Raw genomic sequence first — 19676 nt, forward strand, 5'->3', positions numbered from 1 at the left:
GAGTAGAAAATCAACTCCAGATGTCAGAAAACAGTAAGTTACAAAACCTAACAACAAAAGAAACCATAACATAGTGTAAATACAACTCTAAAACAGTGAAAATTGTTACCTTTTTAATTATTCATGCCCCAGTGCATGATGGGAAAAACGGGACCATAACTTAAAGAATCCTTGTAAACATAAACAATTCTAAGTAAATTATACTTATAAGTTTAACTTCATAACTTTTTAACTTTAATTTCTACAAGCTTAAATTCAGTCATATTATAGAATTTACTTTATTTTTGTAATTATTGCTGAACTAAATTATTTAATGTAGAAATGACATTTGTTTTTATGTAGTATTCACCACAAAATCATTTTTCTCAGTGTAGACAAAAAAAAAAAAAAAAAAAGAATGTATTACAGTGTAGTTATTTACCATAACATAACATTTTTGGTTTTATTAGAATGAAAAATTGCAGGCCTATGTATTGTTTAATGGATCTGAGCTGGTGAACTAACAAGGTAACAGTTGTATTTTTATTAACTAATGTTAACAAGGTAGGATTAATAAATAGTGTAACAAATGTATTTTACATTGTTAATGTTAGTTAATCCATTAAGAACACTGTCTAGCTCTAGATGGCTGCTCTATCAATTCTTCGTCATCAGTTAGGTGTGTGATTATAGCAATATTTCCTTTGAAAGCCACGTTTCTAGCATTTGTGAAATTGCATTTTTGCATCTCAAAAATATATCTAAATTGAGAGCTATGCTCTCAATGTTAAATGCATTATATTATCGTAATGGGATGATCACGTTTTGGGTGGTAGGTCCATTTAGTGTGGGTGGAAGGAGCTGGGCCCTTTAAAAACATGAGGACGTTAGAATTTTCCCCCACATTATCATCACACCCTTTTTCCTGTAAAGCTGCTTTGTATGAAGTGCTATAGAAATAAAAGTGACTTGACAAAAGGATTCAGTAAAACTCACTTTTTCGACTGTACCTTGTGTAGAAGTTACTGTCTTTATAGTTGCTTTAGGATCGTGGACTGGAATCACTACTGTAAAGGTGAATGTACACAAGCTGACTCTAGCATTATTTATCATCATATTATCATTCTTCCTTAACTGTTTAATGAGATTGTTTCCTCACTTGAACTCTTAGCAATATGAGTGATTCTGTTTTTAAAAACATATTTTGGGTGTTTTCAGGGCAGGTCCTGGTTCTGCTCGGCATCTTACTAAGTAGGTAAGTCACCTCAAAGATGAACCTGTGCCCTTTCAAAAATACATCTCACGAAATATAGTGAGGACACAGGCGTCACCCTGCATCATTATTTTCCTTACTCATCAGTTTAAGGCATAACCTGCTAGTTACCGAGCTCACGATCCGGTTCACGAGCGCCCCCTGCACAGCGACGGTGAGAGGGAGAGAAGTTCATTCCGCCAAACACAATTGACCTATCGGTAAGCCCCTCCCCTCGAACACAGACTAGCCAATGGCAGTCGAGTATCAGTTGCACAGGGAGCGGAACTCGGACATCTTTAGGTTTCAGCGCCATATAATAGAGAAACATTGGAAGATCTTAAGCTCTCGTCGGTTTTATAGGGGTTATGCTTCAAGAATGGAAAAACAATGTGCCTGTGGTGCTTGTAACACTGATTCCAGGTATCTTGAGAGTATGGGCAATATAATTTATTTTATTACATTTCCTGAATCCAAACAAAACAGGGTAAATGTCCCTAAGTATTCAACCCCAATACAAGTGAAGACACTCATTAAGTTACCATTTTCAAGTGTAGCAGTTGTGTATATAAGAATGATTTTGTGATTCCACTTGCCATGACCATATTTGGCATTTCCTGCCGCCATGCTGACTTGGGGGGTTGGAGCACGTTGCCAAGTACTCCAGAGTGCAGTCTGGACGATGGGGCGGGGTGACATATTATAAATTTCATTGGTTTATAACACGGCAAGCCTTATTGGTGTAGACCTGAGCATGCGCATTCCTTGTGTACAATTTTGTAAAATTGATTTGGACATACTACAGAAATATGTGCTAACTCTAGAATCATAGACTTAAATTATTATCTGTTTAGTAACCATAGTAATTTTAGTCAGATGAAGTCATTATTTAAAAATAAACTTTTGATGAAAGCACCTCCGGGTTCTTCAGGTTATAGCGCTTCATTCATATTTCCTTGAGGTTCGGAAGGCCACGGATCAGCACTAAATTGGGATTTTATACGCAAATGGTGATAATTTACTGTATTTTAGACATGGACAAACACGAATATAATTTGTTATATAACGTGAATATGTTTTAAAATATATGTTTTAAAGCACAACCGTTTTTGTTTTTTTTGTTGTTATTTATAGAGATGAGTTAGCCTATATGTTGCTCAATGCGTCACAAACTTGTAGGTTATAAAGTGAAAATAAATATTTTCATGAGAAGCTCAATGTTTTCTTGTTTATATCTCAATAAAATATTTAAACATATATCGATTCTCTTACAGTTTTTTAAAGTTTCCTATCTTATAGTAAATAAGTGTCCGTGACATCAAATATTAAAAATCCAATAATTTCTGTATCCACACCCTCATTGTGTGTGCGTGTTAATCTGTGTACGGGATGAATTTAGATTCAGTTATTAACACTCGATCATTGTAGCCATATAGACCTGCGTAAATATCAAATATTAAATAACTCGGCACTGTGAATCTGTGCAAAAGGTGTGTGATAGTTTATAATAATAATAGTAATAGTTTTAGATTTAGTTTGTTGTAATTGAAGCAATCATTAGAGCTGCTGAATAGCTCAAATAGTAGAGCATGGCGCTAGCAACGCCAAGGTCATGGGTTCGATTCCCAGGGAAAGCATGAGCTGTTTTAAAAAAAAAACAGTAAAAACTGTAACTTGAATGCAATGTAAGTCACTTTGGATAAAAGCGTCTGCTAAATGCGTAAATGTACATGAATAATATAGATGGCGCAAATAATAAGGGACACTTTTTTTTCAGCATGATGGCACCTATTGTTTTTGTTGGCGTTTTTTTTCTTCTTCCGCCATTGCGTCTATGGCAGCCCATAGAACCGCTTGTGGGAAAGTTGTAAAATTTGGCACACTGATAAGAGGATAGTCTCAATACTAACCATAGCAAATTTGGAGTTTCTAACTCTAACTCTCTAGCGCCACCACTTATCCAAATTTTCACTCATGTTTATGCTAATAACTTTTGAACCATAAACCTCAAAATGAAAATTCTTAATTCTTTTAATTGTTCGTAAAACCTACTTTTTCGAACTCGTCCTAGACTGTTCGTCCGATTTACACCAAAATTGGCTCAGATCATCTACAGACCATGCTGGCAAAAATGTATGGAATTCAAGTTGATTAGTCAAACCATCCTTGAATAACGTGTGAACAAATTCTATGAAAAGCACGCAAAAATGGTTCTGAGGCTATATCTCCGCAACGGTTTAGCGTATTGAGACCAAATTTGGTGTGTGTTATAACAAGGATGACCTGAGACTATCTGCAGTGTTTCGGCGCAGTGCCACCTAGTGGTCAGGAAATACGAAAAATGCATATTTTTGCTTATAACTTGGGAATGGTTTGGCCAAAAATTTGTATCTTTAGATTCGGTGCATCATGCCGAGTCGAACCATATCCAATTTTCCCATGTCAGCCATTTTGAATTTTGTAGTAAAATGCTATATTTTATGAACGCATTGACGTATCGTTATGAAACTTGGTATGGCTCATCAGCACGATGCCCTGAAGGAGCCTGAGAAGTTTCGAGCCAGCGCCACCTAGAAGTAAAATCAAAATTTCACTTGCTTATAACTTTGTGTATGGTCGACTTTTTTTCACCGGAGTCACCTTTTTAGACTCCTGAATTCTTGCCAAGTCCACGATACCAAACTTGCCTGACTTTGCCTCATGGTTTGTGCAACATTGCATTTTAGTGCTTAAAAAAAACATTAGCCAATATCTTAAAAAACTGTTACTCCGATTGGCACGAAACCACCGTAGGAAATTCATAAACATAGTGTCCCAGTTATGTACTAATGCCCAATTGTCAAAATTTTGATAGTAAAACCGTTTTCGTACAACGCCACTTCAGATTTTCGGCATGGTGCCAAAATGACTATGGCTATATCTCTGCAAAGCTTTGACATAACGACAAGCTTTGTGTTTGCCATTGTCACCTCACACAGAACACACCAAAATGATTTGATTGCAGCGCCACCTGTTGGTCAAAAGTGATCAGCCATTTAATCATGTTACTAGAGGTTGTATTTATGATTTTTCAGCCATTTCAATTGAAATCATCCTAAAATTGCTTTTAGTACTCGTTGTTGCATTCGGTCTGATGCTCCATGCTATGCTTAGCTTCTCATTTTGCTGCTGGAGTGCTTGGCCCCGTAATTGCTGCTTGCAGGTATATTTTTTAATAGTTCTCCGAATAGAAACATGGGACTTGTGTCTATAAAATTTTAAAAATGATTAATGAAAAGTTTCAGGGATGTATAACTTTTAAAACTGCATCAAAAGGAACAAAAAAATGTATATAAATTGTTAGACCAGGGTTCAATATTATGTCCTTTCACATTGGTGTGTATTATTTTTATTATTATTTGTTTGTTTTTCAAGTTACTGACAAATGAACTGTTTCTGCTTTTTTATTTTATTTTTTTATTTTTTTTTATAGAGTTTATAGAAGAAAATCAGGAGGATGAAGAATTGGGTGACGTTGAGGAGAAAAATCATGTCAAAACCAGAGAAAAACATTTGAGTTGCTCTCAAGCCAAACAGAAAGATATCAAGAAACGAAGAGAAATCTTTTACCTGCACTCAGTGTGGAAGGAGTTTCACACACAAAACAAGTTTTGACCGTCACATGAGAATTGATTCAGGAGAGAAACCGCACACATGTGGTCAATATGGGAGGAGTTTCACACAATCAGCAAACCTTAAGGTACACGTGAACATCCACACTAGAGAAAAACCATATGAGTGTTCACACTGTGACAAGAGATTCAGTTCATCAGGACAACTGGAAAAACATGAGAGGATCCACACTGGAGAGAAACCTCATAAGTGTTCACACTGTGATAAGAGATTCAGTAAGTCTCGAGACCCAAAAGCACATGAGAGGATTCACACTGGAGAGAAACCTCATAAGTGTTCACACTGTGACAAGAGATTCAGTAAGTCTCGAGACCCAAAAGCACATGAGAGGATTCACACTGGAGAGAAACCTCATAAGTGTTCACACTGTGACAAGAGATTCAGTAAGTCTCGAGACCCAAAAGCACATGAGAGGATTCACACTGGAGAGAAACCTCATAAGTGTTCACACTGTGACAAGAGATTCAGTTGGTATAAATGATATTATTGTGACTTCTGAGTTTCATATAATGTTCAGTTGTCTTATATTGCATACAGTATGTGTCACTTGTAGTTTACTTACTCTTTCATGAGGGAAAGTAGAAGCTGTTTCAAAACTGTTCTTGTTCAGGAAGCTGATGAAGTGACTGTAACACTTTAATTTTAATGTGTTCTTTGTTGTTTTTAAAATGACTGAGTTATTCTTCCACTTATAACGTATTTAGTAAATCAGATGCAGGATATACTGTCATGTAGCTTTGTAATTGATCCTTATTTTCTTCTCTTGTCAGTATGGATGGGTACCTGTGGCTAAATTACGAAAGACTGTAATATCGATAAACTCTAATGTTAGCTGTTCTGCTTTTAGAGCTGGGGAAATTAAGGAAATACACTTACAATGTATTATTGGTAAATAAATATCAAGCTAACTGTATATTGCCAAACATTTCTACATGCGATAATATTAAGACATTTTTCACTTAGGCATTTTGGATATTTTGCAATCCAGAAGTGAGATCTCTCTTGTACTTTAGGGCTGTGTGATTTATCTAATTTTATTTTTGATTGAGTTTGAGGATTATGAAAACAAGTTGTTTGAGTTAAAGTAATTATTAGAGAAAATATGGTGTCTTGAGGACTTTATGGCCATTAAGTCCATGTGACCATAGTAATACATTATTATGAGTTTACATCACTGACCTATAATAGAGAACTGGATTGCTCATGATTTTATAGAAGTGAAGCCACCATGCTGCCATATTGCAATTCCCTAGTGTTCCCATCCATTCTATTGAATTAAGAGTAAATCATATGATTTCAAGTCAAGTCAAAGTTTATTTCTATAGCACGTTTAAAAGCATCTCATAATCTTGTACTGCAGTTATATCTGATCAAATGCACATTACTATTCTTTTGTTTAGGTTGAACAAATAATTTCTGCTGGGATGGAACAGCAGCTACGCTAATTATGTCTCTATTTGTTTCTCTGTTTTTTCTGTAAATCTAGGATTTACAGAAGCTTCAGTCTGGATCCAACCCTTAAACGATCTGAGATGACCAAACACCTGAGAAGAGATGATGCCAGATGATGCCAACCCTCAGACAACATACATAATTTACTAAATTTTGCCATATAGTTGCCTTTGAATTATAAGGTTCTCTCTGCATTCTGAGTGGGTTTGAGATATTGAGCTTCAATATTTTTGCATTACATATAGCAAAAATGATATGGGGAACAAGTCTCTTTCCTACATGAAAATGACAGAGACCCTAAACGTATTATAAATGTACAATATCAAAATCCACTCAAATTTTTAAATGGGGATTTTTGGAACAGGTCAAATGCAGATAGAAACTTCTAATTCTAAAAATAAATTTTCCGCTTGGAATTATAAGGTTCTATCTTGCAAAACATCAATTGGAGCAACAATTTTCAAGAAATACAAATAGTATTTTTTTAATATAATGTAATGTTTTAAAACATAAAATTAGTGTTAAGGCAGCTAACGTTAATCTAATCCATCCATGCAATCCATTTTACCACCACGCATAAGTATTGTTGTTTAATTTGCACATATCATAACTGTACTTACATAATTATTATATATTGTGTTTTTTGCTCTTTTGTACATTGTCTATTTTGTCTATTTTATTTTGATGATTAAACCTTACAGCTCTTGGAAGTAAAAAATCCAGTATCTCAAGATATTAGAATATTTACATTTGAGTTTCATTAAATGGACAACCCTAGTATAAATTCGGTATCTCTTGTTGTATGAAACCACAATAATGGGGAAGACTGCTGACTTGGCAATGGTCCAGAAGACAATCATTGACGCCCTCCACAAAGAGGGTAATCACAGAGGGTCATTACTGAAAGCAGGGGCTGTTTACAGAGTGCTTTATCAAAGCATATTAAATGCAAAGTTGACTGGAAGGAAGAATTTGGGTAGGAAAAGGTGCACAAGCAACAGGGATGACCGCAAGCTTGAGAACACCGTCAAGCAATTGACACTAATAATAAGCAATTGATTGATACTGAATATAGTTGGAATAATCTTGCTTATCACAAAACCTGTAATTCTAATTGAAGAGGAGGTAAATGCATAATTCTGATTCAGTGTTTCTCTTTTGTTCAGATCACATCCACTGTTGTGGTTTTATTGAAACTGTGATCCGATTGGACGTTTCTGCTCTGGTGCGAGTGGCTGATGTTGATTTTATTGTGTACGGCATCATGTCTGCGTTCAAAACAGTGCAAAATATTTATTAAACGTAAACTCGCCATTGGTTATTGCACTGCTTGCAGTCGCGTTCACAATGTTGGGGGCGGTGCCATGTATTCGCCAGCAGAGTCTCTATATATTGCTGCTGGTAGGTGCTTTGATGATCTTATTGAGTTTGGATTGTTTTCGAGTAAAACGTTTGTTACACAAAAGATTGTTATTTTTTGTCAAATATGTGTTATTTGTGTTTAAGCCTGCTTGTAAACACTGGAACTCTATCTGTTTCATTTAAGACTGGCATGCATCATCACTGAGCTGCAATTTAACCAACCTATGGTCCTGTTTGTCCCAGTTGTGTCTGCCCAGGACACTAAAACAATAAAGAAAACACCCACCTAACTCACAGTGTTCATCATTCCACCATCACCAACACAGTCACACATATATATATATTTGCTTCTTTTCCATTTTGCATGTACTTGCACTTTTACTTTCAATACTTAAGTACTGTCAATGTGCAATATGATCATCTAGTCACTTTATTTATCAGGACTTTAACAAATGCACTAAATGTAGCATGTCAATGTGCAAGACTAAATCTGGTCACTAATCATTACTGCCACTTATTGCATTTCAGTTTTTACTTTTTGTTTATACTTACTGATTCATATCAATGTAGAGGTCAATGTGCAGTACTGTCAATGCTCACTTACAATACTCACTTTACTTCACTTTATGCATTATTATGACTTTTTGTATATACTTTTATAATTTTACTTGTCGATAGTCTTATTTATTGTCTGTGGTTATATGTTTGTTTTTTAACACTAGTCAGGAGCAGTGCTCATTATAAGCTTTATTGCGAAATTTAAAACAGAATTGAAAAAGCAAACATAACACTTCATGGCTTTCAGACAAAAACCAAAATTATAAAATGCATTTTTCTTATTCAAATACAATCGGCAGATTATAAATGTTGTTGATAAAGTATTAAAAGTAAAAATATCAATGTATTAATAAAAAGTTGACATTTAATCAGTAATTACTCCAAGCAAAAGTGATCAATAATTACTGAAAGTAAAAGTGAAAACTAATGAGATGGATCTTTCTACTACTGACTTAGCGTAGGGATGTGTATCAATGAGGTTTTAAATGTATTACTATACATAAAATACTCAGAATCAGAATCTGCGCATTAGTCTGGTTCTTTAATGATAGCCTATTCCAGATTTATTTACATTGGAAATGGCTTTATATTCTAAAATGTAAAAATCTATAGCAAATAAACAGCATGTTTGAACAAATTACTATTATAAAAAAAATATATATAAAACATCTATTTGTAATTGCACCAGTATGAAGGTATTTTTAATGATTAAGATTTATATACAGAGTTTAGATTTAATTGTGATACTGAAGAAAAACCTATGGTCTAACAGTAGTATTCAGGCAAATAATAGCCTACAAAACAAATATATAATTTTACATTAAACATCTTGTTTTCATAAGAAAATAACATTAGATTAATCGCACAGCACTAATGTACAAGAGAGATATGGCTTGTAAATAACAAAAATGCATCACAAAAAAATGTCTTGATAATATCACATATAGAAACAGTTGCAATTAGCTTTATAACATTTATGTACCAATTTTAAGTGAAAAATAGCAAGCAAACTACACTCTTTAATTATAGACATTTGAACATTACATGAAACTCATAAGAAAGCACAATATATCCTTTATATCATGAAACAAAAATAAATACAATATAACTTTTTAACATTGTTCTCCATCTTTGAGTTGATCTGAATCTCAGAGTTGAATCAGCTGGTTTTGAAGAACTTTATTCACTGTGAAAACTTTAAATGTTTCTTTGTCATGTCGCTTGTTATGACAGATTTATCCAGATTAGATTCTATTGCTCGATGCATTATTGTGTCACATTTGGTGAGGACGTCGCATCAGACCTAAAAGAGCTGGATCTGAAGATGATCTACTAACGGTGATATTTTTTTGTATGCCTGTGTAGACCAGATGAGTTATTGAAATGCTTCCCACATGCAGTGCAGTGATACGGTTTCTCTCCAGTGTGGATCCTCTCGTGTCTTTTCAGATTTGCTGAAGCACTGAAACTCTTGTCACAGTGTGAACACTTGTAAGGTTTCTCTCCAGTGTGCATCCTCTGGTGCAGTTTCAAATGTTCAGCTGAAATAAAAGTCTTTTCACACTCAAAGCACACGTACTCTCTCACACCAGTATGTATTTTCTGATGTACTTTCAAGTGTTGTAGAAGTGAAAAACTCTTTCCACACAAATTACATGAATGTGGCTTCTCTGTTGTATGAACTGTCAGGTGTTTCTTCATGCATGAAGCCCTCAAAAATGTTTTGCCGCATTGATCACACGCGTGCAGTTTCTCTCTAGTGTGAATGTTCATGTGTTTCTTACAGCTTGATGATTGTGTGAAAGTCTTCCCGCACTGATCACATGTGAATGGTTTCTCTCCAGTATGAACTCTCATGTGAACATCAAGACCATATTTTTCTGTCAAACTCTTTCCACACTGAGTGCAGGTGAATGATTTCTTGGCTCTTTTTTTCTTTAAATCTTTCTGTTTTGTTTGAGTCCAACTCAAAGGTTTTTCTCCATTTTTCTCCTCAACTTCACTCAATTCTTCATCCTTGTTTACTTCAATCAACTCTGAAATAAAAGTAAAAATTGTACTTTTTTAGTAACTCATGAAAAGCAGAGAAATGTGGACATAAAAAAGGAATCCTGATAACAGTGTGAAGTAGATAATTATTATACACAATTTTGGTCATTTTGTGATGTTAATGTCACACTGTTAGATATGCAAAAGAAATCTCTCCTATCTCTTGCTCTGGCTACTGTGTATAGACCGTTAGGGCCATATACAGATTTCCTAAAATAATTAGCAGATTTCCTCTCAGCTCTATTGGTCAATGTTGATAAAGTGCTAATTGTCGGAGATTTTAACAGTCACGTTGATAATACAAATGATGCGTTAGGACTTGCGTTTACTGACCTAATAAAATCCTAATAATCCAAGGTTCTTATTTAGCACGGTGGCTAGATTAAAAAATAAACACGCCACCCGATCTAAATATTCCCTCACAGTTTTACTGATAAAATAGATATCATCAGAAATACAATATCAAATGTAGATTCTACTGCGTCTAGTATTTCAGCTTCATTCATCGCACCCAAAGAAAAACTGCAGTGCTTTATAACTATAGGACAGGAAGAGCTAAATAAACTTATCAGTGCATCTAAACCAACAACGTGTTTATTAGATCCTGTACCCACTAAACTACTGAAAGAGTTGTTACCTGTAGCAGAAGAACCGCTTCTCAATATTATTAACTCATCGTTATCTTTAGGTCACGTCCCAAAACCATTCAAGCTGGCGGTTATTAAGCCTCTTATTAAGAAACCACAACTAGATTCTAATGAACTGGCAAATTACAGACCCATTTCAAATCTTCCGTTTATGTCAAAAATTTTAGAAAAAAAAAAAAATTGTTCCTACTTGCAAAAAAAAAAAGATCTCTGAAGAATTTCAGTCAGGTTTCAGGCCCAATCATAGCACAGAAACTGTACTTGTTAAAATTACAAATGACTTACTTCTTGCTTCAGACCAAGGCTGCATCTCATTGCTAGTATTACTTGATCTTAGTGCTGCGTTTAACACTATAGACCATAATATACTCATAGATCGATTACAAAACTATACTGGTATTCAAGGGCAGGCTTTAAGATGGTTTAGATCCTACCTGTCCGATCGCTACCACTTTGTTCATTTAAATGGGGAGTCATCTCAATTATCACCAGTAAAGTATGGAGTACCACAAGGATCTGTCCTAGGTTCTCTGCTATTTTCAATATACATGTTGCCCCTTGGAAATATTATTAGAAATATGTAGTTTATATTAGTTTTCATTGTTATGCTGATGATACTCAACTATATATCTCAACAAGACCAGATGAAACTTCTAAACTAAGCTAATAGATTGTGTAAAAAATGTAAAAGATTGGATGACCAATAATTTCCTCCTATTAAATTCCGATAAGACAGAGATATTACTTATTGGTGCAAAACACAGTACACAGAATCTCTTGGATTACAATTTGCAACTAGACGGATGTACTGTTACATCCTCTAAAGTCAAAAATCTGGGTGTTATTTTAGACAGCAACTTGTCCTTTGAAAATCATATTTCCCAAGTTAACAAAAACAGCATTCTTCCATCTTAGAATCATTGCCAAGCTTCGAAACATGCTCCCTGTTTCTGATGCAGAAAAGCTAGTTCATGCATTCATGACCTCTAGACTGGACTATTGTAATGCACTGCTAGCTGGTTGTCCTGCATCTTCAATAAACAAGCTACAGATAGTCCAAAATGCAGCAGCTAGAGTTCTTACCAGGTCAAGAAAATATGATCATATTACCCCAATTTTACAGTCTCTGCACTGGCTCCCTATTAAGTTCTGTATCATTTACAAAATATTATTACTTGCCTATAAGGCCCTAAATGGTTTAGCTGCGTACCTAACTTGTCTTCTACCACGCTATAAAAATTCGACCAAGATGGCGGCGCGAACACATCGCGAGGCTCAGCGTCTCACCAGTTTTTGCAATTTTGCAGTATTTTTCCTGCTCATCTCGGGTCTGTTCTCACTGAACAGCTTTGCCTTAACATCATACACCCGACAGGAGCTTTTGGATATCGGTCTGCTCTTTTCCAACAATCTTATAACCAATCATCGACTCATCCCGGAGATCTCCAGAACACCCGAGGCAACGCACTCTGCTCGGCCGGGCGGAAGTGCTCACAGGCGGCGCCGAGATCGTAAACAAAGGCGGGGGAAGCGTGGAGGACTAAGAGCTAAGCTAAAGCTAACACCGCACCGGCTCTCTTTACCCAGCATTTTCCTCGCTAATGTGCGGTCATTGGTGAACAAAATGGATGAGATACGACTTCGCATCACCCATAGTAAGAAACTTTTGGACTGCAATGTCATGGTTTTCACTGAAACATGGCTACATAGCGACATACCCAATAATGCTATTGATCTAACCGGACGCTACACGCTCCGAGCAGATAGAACGGCAGATGACTCCGGCAAGACCAGAGGCGGAGGATTGTGCATTTATGTAAACAAAGCTTGGTGTACGAACTCTGACATTGTTGGAAAACACTGCTCACCTAACCTAGAGTTTCTCATGGTGAAGTGTAGACCTTTCTATCTGCCGCGGGAGTTCACTTCCACCATCATAACTGCAGCCTATATTCCCCCGGATGCTAATGCCAAGCTTGCTATGAACGAACTGCATGCGGCCATTAGTAAACAACAGACTGTACACCCGGAAGCTGCATTTATTGTTGCGGGTGATTTTAATCACTCCAACTTAAAGACAGTGCTCCCCAAATTCCATCAGCATGTCTCCTGCCACACTAGAGGAGAAAAAACTTTGGATCATGTTTACACAAACATCGCAGGAGCTTACATCGCGACTCCCCTCCCCCACCTCGGACAGTCTGATCACCTTTCTTTGTTTCTCACCCCCAAGTATTCACCCCTCATCAACCGTGTGAAGCCATCAGTGAAGACCATCAAAGTGTGGCCAATGGGAGCAGAGTCTGTACTTCAGGACAAGTTTCAACACACAGACTGGAGTATGTTTGCTTCTCAGGCTGCCAGTGGCTCTCACACGGACATTGACATCTATACCACCTCTGTACTGGACTACATCAATACCTCCATTGACAGTGTCACAACAGAGAAACAGATCACAACGTACCCTAATCAGAAGCCATGGATGAACAAGGAAGTGCGGCTCTTGCTGAAAGCCCGCAACACTGCTTTCAGATCAGATGACGCTCAGGCCTACAGCATATCCAGGGCTAACCTGAAGAGGGGCATCAAGAAGGCCAAGCACTGCTACAAGCTAAAGGTAGAGGAGCATTTTTCCAACTCTGACCCCCGGCGCATGTGGCAGGGCATCCAGGTCATCAGTGACTACAAGCCATGCAACTCCACTCCAACGGTCACAGACGTCTCCTTCCTTAACGAGCTAAATGACTTTTATGCTCGCTTTGACAACAACAACAAGGAGACAGCCACCAAGATCACACTCTCAGGAGACCATCAGACCCTCAAACTCACCTCCACAGATGTCTGCACAGCATTGAGCCGGATCAACGCATACAAGGCTGCTGGCCCCGACGGCATTCCTGGACGTGTGCTCAGGACATGTGCAGAGCAGCTCGCAGGGGTCTTCACAGACATTTTCAACCTGTCCCTCACCCAAGCAATGGTGCCAACATGCTTTAAGTCGACATCCATTGTGCCAGTGCCGAAACACTCCTCCCCAACGTGCCTGAATGACTACCGCCCCGTAGCACTCACACCCATTGTTATGAAGTGCTTTGAGCGACTGGTCCTGGCACACCTCAAGAACTGCCTCCCACCCACACTGGACCCACACCAATTTGCCTATAGAAGCAATAGAAGCACTGAGGATGCAGTAGGCACAGTACTGCACTCGGTACTCACACACCTGGAAAACAACAACACATATGCACGGATATTATTTGTTGATTTCAGCTCAGCATTCAACACCGTCATTCCCTCCAAGCTGACCACTAAACTTGGAGACTTGGGTGTTAACACCTCCCTTTGCAGCTGGATTATGGACTTTCTGACCAACAGACCTCAGCATGTTAGGTCAGGCCTCACCTGCTCCACCACCATCACACTCAACACCGGCGTACCACAGGGCTGTGTGCTGAGCCCATTTCTCTACTCCCTCTACACCCATGACTGCAGGCCTGTGCATGAATCCAACTCCATCATCAAGTTTGCTGACGACACCACAGTGATTGGCCTCATCAGAGACAACGATGAGACTGCCTACAGGGAGGAGGTACAGCACCTGGCTGCATGGTGTGCTGACAATAGCCTGCTCCTCAACACCAGCAAGACAAAGGAACTCATTGTGGACTTCAGGAAGAAGAAAAGTGGAACGCATGACCCCATCCACATTAACGGGATGGTTGTTGAACGTGTCTCCAGCTTCAAGTTCCTGGGAACCCACATCTCGGAGGACCTGACCTGGACCACCAACACATCCAGCCTAGTCAAGAAGGCTCACCAACGCCTCTTCTTCCTTAGGACACTGAAGAAGAACCACCTGTCTCCAATCATCCAGCGGAACTTCTACCGGTGTGCAATTGAAAGCATCCTGACCAACTGCATCACAGTCTGGTATGGGAACTGCTCAGCTGCTGACCGCAAGGCACTACAGAGGGTGGTGAAAACCGCCCAACGCATCACAGGGACACCACTCCCTGCCATTGAGGACGTCCAGAGAAAACGCTGTTTACGTCGAGCTCGCGGCATTCTTAAGGACTCCTCTCACCCTGACCATAGACTGTTTAACTTGCTGCCCTCTGGGAGGCGCTTCAGGAGCCTCCGATCAAGGACAAGCAGACTCAGGAACAGCTTTTTCCCTACAGCTGTTTCCCTACTAAACTCTGCCCAATGATACCCCCCTCACACACCACTACAAACTCTTCACCCCTCCCCATCATTAAATCGATTAAAAAAACGAAACAAAAAAACAACCAATCTACACTGATTACTATGTACTGTAAATTTTATTTCTATGCACTTTCAATGTTCATTGCACTAGTGTTTATATATCTTAATTTATAGCTTATTCATATCCATTTGTAATTATTTTCATAGTTTTTGCTCATAGTGTACATACATTTACTGCACAACCCATCTGTATAGTATGTTCATATCACCCATCTGTATATCATACTGATAGTATTTAAAAACTTGTAAATTATGTCCATAGTACTACTGCACATACATTAACTGCACAACCCATCTGTATAGTATGTTCATATCACCCATCTGTATATCATACTGATAGTATTTAAAAACTTGTAAATTATGTCCATAGTACTACTGTACATACATTAACTGCACAACCCATCTGTATAGTATGTGCATATCACCCATCTGTATATCATACTGATAGTATTTAAAAACTTGTAAATTATGTCCATAGTACTACTGTACATACATTAACTGCACAACCCATCTGTATAGTATGTGCATATCACCCATCTGTATATCATACTGATAGTATTTAAAAACTTGTAAATTATGTCCATAGTACTACTGCCTTATCTGTATATTTCTGTACATATGTAACATATTGTAGGCACTGTATATCCTGTACCTCTGCTTATTGCACTTCTGGTTAGATGCTAACTGCATTTCGTTGCCTTGTACCTTACATGTGCAATGACAATAAAGTTGAATCTAATCTAATCTAATCTATAATCCAACCCGCTCTCTAAGGTCGCAAAACTCTGGACTTTTGGTAGTACCTAGGATAGCAAAGTCCACTAAAGGAGGTAGAGCTTTTTCACATTTGGCTCCCAAACTATGGAATAGCCTTCCTGATAACGTTCGGGGTTCAGACACACTCTCTCTGTTTAAATCTAGATTAAAGACACATCTCTTTAGCCAAGCATTCACATAAAAAGTACTTGTTATCCGATTAATCGGTGGAATTTTCGGTAGAATACTCGATTACTAAAATATTTGATAGCTACAGCCCCACTGTGTTGTAAATAAAATAAAACCATTTTTTTCAGTCTCCTCACATTCTCTCTTACCTGCCTCACACTGATGGGCCATTAGGGGAGGGCCCTTTGTTTCTCAGGTGAGAGTCACTTAATATTCAAGGACATCGCCACTCTCTTGCGTATAGGCTTTCGATCACAAAACATGTCTTTAAAAATTTTAATCAATAATGTTTTCTGTGAAGGAGTAAGCAGAATGATTTTCTTATAATTGTAAAGTAAATATTTTAGCCTAATATTTTTTTTTCTTTTCCCCAGGGGGTTTTAAATAGGAAAATTATTTAAACTCTTTGGTCATTTTTGGCTAATAGTCTAATCCGATTCAATGACCTATGCTAAACTAAGCTAAAAGTGCCACCGGAGATCGGCTATAAAATCTAGAAAAAATCTAAAAAAAATAAATCTAATCATTAAATCTCCTCGTTGTCTTAAGAAGTTTGAAACGTGGATTTAAGACTTTTTAATGATAGTTAATGTCTTATTTTTACATTAATGATCTGTGGAAACCTTATGTCTAAAGCTTTGTTAGCTTAATGTAGCTCAAAGAGTCGTGAGAAGATGAATGAAGAATAAAAACCAACCTCCTTGTTCCTCGTAATTTATTTTTCTGGGTTCTGGTTCTTCATGTTTTATTCTCCAGGTTTCTGGTTCCTCGTGTTTTATTCTCCAGGTTTCTGGTTCCTCGTGTTTTATTCTCCATGTTTCTGGTTCAATCATGTTCTCCTCACTCTCTTCTTTAACAAACACCATCTTCACAGCAGATCTCAGTTCAGATGATACTCCTCCAGATATTCCTGCTTGCTCCAAAACTTAATCACGACTGTGAGGATGATATTACAGGTATTTACTGACCTGATTCAAAAACTGTATTTTTATATTTACTGAAACAACATTTCTTACAGTTTGTATTAAACCAGCATCAGACAAAACAACAGAGAGTGCGGTGAAACTAATCTTCTTCCTCTGAGGTTTAATGGTGTTTGGCAAACAAACATGTGTTTTAGCGCCACCCGCTGGACTGGAGTGTTGGAAAAATTACTCAGAGCGTGTACTTTAGAACCCGATCTATACAAACAAACTAAAATAATTTAAAACTATAGACATGGTATTTGATCAACATCAACAGTATTTTTTATTATTATTTATGGTTATATGAATATTATGATTATGCAAAGATATTTAATATTTTTTTTTCTTCTACGATACTATGATGTTAAAGATACTACCATCTTTCCCTGAGCTTGTATGTAATTCTATGTTCTGCAGTAATAATGATAAAAAGAAAATAAGAGCAACAGGTGCACAAACACCTCGTATCATCAATAAATCAACAACCCTACCTAGTACAGTTTTCCTCTGTGTTTGCAACATCTGCACAAAGGAGACGTCGATCAGCTGCTCAAAGATAATAATAATAATAATAATAATAACTTTATTTTTATATAGCGCCTTTAAACAATTTCTCAAAGCGCTTCACATAATAAAACAAAACAAATAAAAGTACAACACACAAAAGACAACTAATTAAAAACAGACTAAGATATCATTTAAAATCAAAACAGTCAAGAAAAAGCTAACCTAAAAAAATGAGTTTTTAAATAAGACTTAAAAATGCTTAAATTCTGAGCATCTCTAATTTGTAGAGGGAGTACATTCCAAAGCCTGGGAGCATAGGAAGAAAAAGCCCTGTCCCCTACAGAGCGCATCCGTGTCTGAGGAACTACCAATAAACCAGCTTGTGAAGATCGTAAATGACGCTTAGGTGTATATAAAGTTAAAAGAGCAGACATATATTGAGGGGCCAGACCATGCAGTGCCTTATATGAAAAGAGGGAAGCGCGCCGGCGCGCTGGTTAAACTCCGCGAACGCGGCTTCCGAACTGCGCTCCCAAGCATTCATCTAGCGAATCTCCGATCCCTTCCTAACAAAATGGATGAACTACTTCTCCTCACCCACACAAATAAGGACTTTTCAAACTCTGCTGCATTGTGCTTCACTGAAACCTGGCTGAGTGAAAACATCCCGGATAACATGCTTCATTTGCCGGGATATCAGCTGTTCAGATCAGACCGCATCACGGAGCTAACGGGGAAAACGAGAGGTGGTGGACTATGTTTCTACATAAATGAAGGTTGGTGTTCAGATGTAACAACTCTGAAGAAGATGTGTTCTCCTAATTTGGAGGCCTTCTTCATAAACTGTAAGCCGTTCTATTCACCCCGAGAGTTTTCCTCCTTCATTCTCGTGAATGTGTACGTGCCTCCGGATGCGTGCGTGAGCGCCGCGATGCAACAGCTGGCTGAACAAATATCTGAAACAGAGCAAAGGTACCCGGACTCTTTTTTAATCATTCTTGGAGATTTTAATAAAGCAAATCTCTCCCGCGAACTGCCAAAATACAGACAGCACGTTACATGTCCCACCAGAGACAGTAATATATTGGATCATTGTTACACAATAATTAAGGATGCATATCACTCTGTCCCACGGGCAGCTCTGGGGCTCTCTGATCACTGTTTGGTTCATCTCATACCGACCTATAGGCAAAAACTCAAATCTTCTAAGCCCGTATTAAGAACTGTTAAAAGATGGACTAATGAAGCAGAGCAAGATTTAAAAGCTTGTTTTGACCTCACTGATTGGACTGTTTTTGAAGCCGCTGCCACCGATCTTGATGAACTCACAGAGACTGTAACATCATATATCAGTTTCTGTGAGGATATATGCATCCCCACCAGGACATTCTTATCATTCAATAATGATAAACCGTGGTTTACTGGGAAACTCAAACAGCTTCGTCAGGCCAAAGAGGACGCTTACAGAAGTGGGGATAAAATCTTGTATAACCAGGCCAGGAACAGACTAACAAAGGAGATCAGAGTGGCTAAAAAGAACTACTCTGAGAAGTTGAAAAAAGAACTTTCAGCCAACGATCCGGCGTCGGTATGGACTGGTCTGAGGAACATCACCATGTACAAGTCACCACCCCCACAGTCTGCAGAGAATCAACAACTGGCTGACGATCTCAATGTGTTTTACTGCAGATTTGAAAAGGCCAGATTGACACCCAGCACCCGCTCTGATCTACACTTCACACATTCACCTTCCCCCCCTGCAACCCCCCTTACTCCCTCCCCCACCATTCTACCTGCGTTTAAAGTCTGTGTAGAGGATGTGAACCGGGTCTTCAGAAAACAGAAATCTAGGAAAGCTTCAGGACCAGACGGTATTTCACCTGCCTGTCTAAAAGTCTGTGCTGACCAATTGGCCCCCATCTTTACACAAATCTTCAACAGATCTCTGGAGCTGTGTGAAGTTCCCCGCTGCTTCAAACGCGCCACCATCATTCCCGTCCCCAAAAAGCCCAAAATCACTGG

The 19676-nt window shown here is 37.9% G+C and overlaps 1 protein-coding gene across 1 annotated transcript; it reads right to left on the reverse strand.

Annotated features, from left to right (window-relative positions):
* Positions 1 to 8452: 8452 nt before the first annotated feature.
* LOC306857610 (uncharacterized protein) lies at positions 8453 to 17257 on the reverse strand. Its single transcript, XM_079397635.1, has 2 exons — positions 16880 to 17257; positions 8453 to 10311 (listed from the first exon to the last, which is right to left on the reverse strand). The coding sequence occupies exons 1-2, from the start codon at positions 17046 to 17048 to the stop codon at positions 9608 to 9610; spliced, it is 873 nt and encodes a 290-aa protein (XP_079253761.1). The 5' UTR covers positions 17049 to 17257; the 3' UTR covers positions 8453 to 9607.
* Positions 17258 to 19676: the final 2419 nt, after the last annotated feature.

The sequence above is a fragment of the Barbus barbus genome (genome assembly GCF_936440315.1).
Source record: "Barbus barbus genome assembly, chromosome: 3".
Classification (NCBI taxonomy): Eukaryota; Metazoa; Chordata; class Actinopteri; order Cypriniformes; family Cyprinidae; genus Barbus; species Barbus barbus.